The following is a 5,043-nucleotide window of genomic DNA, read 5'->3' on the forward strand; positions in this document are numbered from 1 at the left end:
GCTGCCCATGACTGGCTGCAGCCCACAGAGTTGCCCATGACTGGCTGCAGCCCATTGCCTGCCCCTCACAGCAGCATTAGTGCCCTGTATCTGGGCACACAGATATGCACATGCCCTCACCCCCTCATGAAGGTAGATTAGTGCTGCACAGATATGATGGGCTCTTTCATGTCCCCGCTCTTACTTTGCAGTCTGCCTGGTAACAGTATGACAAAGGCCATTAGACTTTGAGTCACTGCGAGCCCCTCACAGACTCCACACACTCCAGCGCGCTGCCCCCTCCCCCACGTGTGGCCTTCTGGCACAAGCCAGGGTGTTCGGCAGCCCCTATTAGCATTACAATGCCACATCCGTCCAGCCAATCAGAGCAAAGCAGTGTGAGAAGCCACGCCCCCGTCTGCCAGCAGATAAATACCGGCGCCGCCGCCTGCGTTCCTCACACTGCTTGGGATTCTACTGTTTTACTAACGAGCTTTGGATTAACCCCTGACTTCCAAGGAACCCTTGTGGATTTTTTCTGGCTATTTGGCTTCAGCTTTTGTGAATTACTTAACCGCTATGACTCTTGAAGAGGTGCACGGACAGGAAGCTGTTGTAGAGAGCGCAGAAAGGTAATTATCGTGCTGTGTGCACAAGGGGCATATATGGAGGGTGTACTATATATTTCTATGTATGGAGTGGGTACTATATGTATCTAGTAGTTGGGGGATACATAGGTGCCTGCTGATGTGTAATTCTGGGCTGGGTATGGGGCATTGCACCCTGCACTTGTTGGCATGGAGCTAATTGCCTGTATATTTCTGTTCCAGGATGCACAGTGCTGGTAAAGCCCTGCATGAGCTGCTCATCTCCGCCCAGAGACAGGAGTGTCTGACCGTCGGAGTCTACGAGTCTGCCAAAGTCATGAATGTGTAAGTATCGTCCTCCCTGGCGTTGTACCCACGCACACCCATTACTCACACACACACGTAACACATTGCCCACGCACAGACCCACGATGGCACATCTAAAGTTCCTCTCTCCTTTCTCCTTTTACAGAGATCCAGATAATGTGACTTTCTGCATTCTGGCTGCTGATGAGATCGATGAAGGGGACATTGCCCTGCAGATCCACTTCACGCTGATCCAAGCCTTCTGCTGTGAAAATGACATCAATATTGTCCGTCTGAATGATACTGATAAGCTGGCGGAGATCCTGGGCAGCGCTGATGAGTCTGGAGAACCCAAAGATCTGCACTGCATCCTTATTACGGTAAGGGTCCTGTTCCTGCTTATCTGCAATGACTTGGCATGCTGCCTTAGCTGTGTCTCAATCCTTTTCTTGTAAGCCGTTTACTCATGTACTGTTCTTTCTCATTTCTCAGAACCCCAGTGAGGATGCCTGGAAAGACCCAGCATTGGAGAAACTTGGTCTATTCTGTGAAGAAAGCCGCAATGTGAATGACTGGGTGCCCTCTATTACCCTGCCCGAGTGAAGAAACTACCAGTGCATTACATGGTGAAAACCTTTTTGCATTCTTATCACGGTGTTGTGCACCTGGTTGGGCCAGCTGCATTCCCAAGTCTGTGGATTACGCTGGTTGAGGTCGGAATATGTCGCCAAGACTGGCAAGATGTTGGCTCTTGTGGAGCAAAAGAGTAAGGAGGAAGATTGACATGGACTGATCTACAGAAGGGATGGTTCAGACCAGTGCAAAGCCTCCTAATAGCACTGATGGAAGGGGCAGTCATACCGTGGAGTTGGAGTATATTGCATGTTTGCAAGCCTGGAAGGACTTTTGCAAAGTGGAAATTCTTTTTTCCGGATTAGATGATGGTGCAAAATAAAGAGACTATGGCAGATGGGAAACAACTTGATACGCTGAGATCTTATGGAATTCTATTTTGAGCATACTATGAACTCTTGGACTGATATAAATAAAAGCACAAACTGGACTTTTATTTCTGTCTGATACACTTGTTCCTGTCTCTGCATGTGAGGGACAGTGTCCTGAAACTGCTATGAACTTTATATATGTAGACTGTATTTATCAGTGCTACTTTTCTTTGGCACTCTATCATGTAACCATTTACTACTGTGTCTGTCTGCATTATCGCTGACTTTTTCAAAACCTTGTTATTGTGCTTAAATAAACAATTTTAAACTTACTTTACTTGTCAGTCTTCTGTCATCATACTACTTGGGTATCAGAAATAAAGTCCAACACAGAAAATCAGTATGGTGGGGGGAATGCATGTATAAAAAAAAAAAAAAAAAAAAAAAAAATTATCTATTTGGCAATGTCGGCATGCAGGCTTTTGTCTGCATTTTCTGCCTCCCTTTCTTCTAGCACAGAAGGGGCTTGCCTCTCCAGATAAGCTGTAGCTGAAGCCCCTAATTCTTCCTATTCAATCTGATAATTTGACCTCTTGCCCTCCTGCAACAGCTGCTTATCGCAACGGCTTGCAGAAGGGGGACTCTGCATTTTAGATGAGCATATTATTCTAGTAGGAGGTCTTCAGACACCAGTTTGTATTTTGCTCTATAGCGTGTAGCTGGCCATGTGTCACTATGGAGGGTTTTTTCTGCTTTTATAAGGAGCAAAAACTCCCTCCCTCCCTATATGGTGTATGCTCACTACACCGTAAACCTTTCCATATTTATATAATAAAATGTCTATTGTCCAATACATTGAAGTTTCCAAATTGTTGTACATTCTTCAAAGGGTTAATGGGTAAATAAACTACTATGCTGCTCTGCTGATAAAACACAATCTGTGGCTTATAAGGTGTAAACTCAGGTTATCGTGCACCGTGACCCACACTGGCAAGTGCATGCTACTAATCGGTATGCCCTATGGTGCCAGTGAATTGTCCATGGCTCTGAGTTTCCAGGAACCAACCCCTTTGCACCTTGTGTGCTTTGTGCAAGCATTGTGTCCCTGCAGAAATCCTTGGTGTAACTGCCAAGAATGCTAGAAGAGCCGTGACAACCGCACTAACAAAAGTTGTAGAGCGCATGAACAAGGCGCACTGTCCTGGAACAGTCCCCGGTATTCTAGCTGGAAGAATATGACGGCCAACGAGACGTGGAGATTGTGTACACAAGTTCCTAGAGAAAGGTCAAATTGTTCTGCTATGGAAGCAAGGAGAAACTGTATTCTAGGTAGTAAATCACTGCCATACTGTTCACTGATTAAAGAAGCACACTGTGTTTCACGGAGAGTATTCATTCCAAAGACGCACATAATGCTCTTCTGACCATCCAAGTTCCATTTTTCTGCATTACTATATTTCACTCCATGGGAACATCATGAAACTTTTGCAGCTGGATAGACCAAATGTCTTTGGGGTACACAAGATTAACCGTGCTACTATGGCACCATGTCTGGAAATGTAACAGAGCCTGCACCGTAGCACTGGAAGTTCAGTTACATTGACCCTTAGGTAAAGGGATCAGAGGAATGCAAATAGCCCGCATGGCATTTTCATATAGTGGTTATACAAATGAGGCCTATTTGAATAAGCCCCCAGTATGAAGAAGAGGAGCCTATTTCCACTGCCAGGCACCAATTTTCCTAGAAGAGGCAGACTGGTTTCTTCAGAGCCTCGGGGTCCTGACATGCAAATCTGGAGTAACAATGAACTGATTTACTCTCCTTGCCGCATAGAATTTACAAACCCCCGTGTTTTACAGTTCAAAGTGGCTTCGTAGATGAAACAGTAAGGCCCTGTTCCCACAGAGTTTTCTGCAGTGCGTTCGGGTGACTACATTTGAATCCCCCTAAAAATGGGATTCAATCACACAGTCTGCAATGACCAGAACAAAGTACAATTTCTGAACATGTCCGTTTGTTCAGATGGGCACAGAAACATAGCAGTCTATATTCAGAAAAAAACGCAGTTTATCTGTTCATGGCATTGCTGTCTATGGCCCCATTGGTGGTTCACCTTAATGCACTGTAGAAATGAAGTGTGAACAGGGCCTAATTAGGGAATCACATTTAAAGGAAGTGCTCTAATTAAAAGCTAACACAGATCAGTCCATCAGGATATACATCTAGGTTCTTACAATATGGTGTATGAATTGTCACCAAGCAGTTAACCACAATCCATTTCCCAGAAGGGTTGATTGAGAGGTGTTAATAGGTTTTACTACAAACTTTTGAATAGGGCCGTTTAACATCAATTCTAATAATTACACACGTCATCTTTTGCACTGTAATTATAAGGAGCAGTTGTGAAGTTTGGACAGTGGAGCTATGGCTACCCATTTACAAAGCAGCCAACACTCAGCTCCTCTTTTTATTAATTTGAGGCCACGGCCCCACTATCAGTATTCGGTCAGTATTTTTTCTCAGGAGTGGGAGCCAATGAGGAACAATCAAAGAAAAGGTATAATAGAAACAAGTGCAGCAATTCTGCATTTATCACCCACTCCTGGTTTTGGCTCCCACTCCTGAGAAACAATACTGACCAAATACTGATAGTGGGGCCATGGCCTTAGGGTATGTGCACACCATGTCTTTTTCAGGTGGATTCCCACTAAACCCACCTAAAATGCACCAAAAAGAATAAACACGTACAATACTATAAAATGTTGCTGTGCATATGTTCCTTCTTTTTCAGGCTTCGTAAACCGTGAAGCAGCTAAAAGACGTGACCTGTGCATACTTCAGGCAGCTTCCGCTGATAAGCCGCCACTATCTTACATAATAGAAGTTAAAATAAAAACGCCGGTGGCAAAGTTGCTGCAAAAATGGCAAAGAAGACATTACAGGAAAAACACAGCTGGAGTTGCCTTTAGTATCTTCTGCTTTAAAATCGATGCAAAAATACATTGCATGCACATACCCTTAGGGGTCTTTCACACATCCGTGTTTTCAGTAAGTGTGGAGACACTGACACACGTAGACCTATTCAAATGAATGGGTCTGCACACATGTCAGTGTATTTTCACGGAGATATCCGTGTTCATGTGTCCGTGTATGATTCGTGTGGCAACCGTGTGCCGCCCTTATGCCGCATCAGGATCACACGTACCAGCGCTTTGAAATAAGCCGA

General features: G+C 44.7%; 1 protein-coding gene across 1 annotated transcript; it reads left to right on the forward strand.

Moving 5' to 3' along the window:
- Window positions 1-413: 413 nt before the first annotated feature.
- Window positions 414-2,148, forward strand: GADD45G (growth arrest and DNA damage inducible gamma). The gene is made up of 4 exons (XM_073653207.1): window positions 414-611; window positions 810-911; window positions 1,039-1,252; window positions 1,365-2,148. The coding sequence occupies exons 1-4, from the start codon at window positions 559-561 to the stop codon at window positions 1,473-1,475; spliced, it is 480 nt and encodes a 159-aa protein (XP_073509308.1). The 5' UTR covers window positions 414-558; the 3' UTR covers window positions 1,476-2,148.
- The last annotated feature ends 2,895 nt before the right edge of the window (window positions 2,149-5,043 follow it).

The sequence above is a fragment of the Phyllobates terribilis genome, unplaced genomic scaffold, assembly GCF_046119375.1.
Source record: "Phyllobates terribilis strain yellow unplaced genomic scaffold, ASM4611937v1 Scaffold_1__5_contigs__length_1240528914, whole genome shotgun sequence".
NCBI lineage: Eukaryota > Metazoa > Chordata > Amphibia > Anura > Dendrobatidae > Phyllobates > Phyllobates terribilis.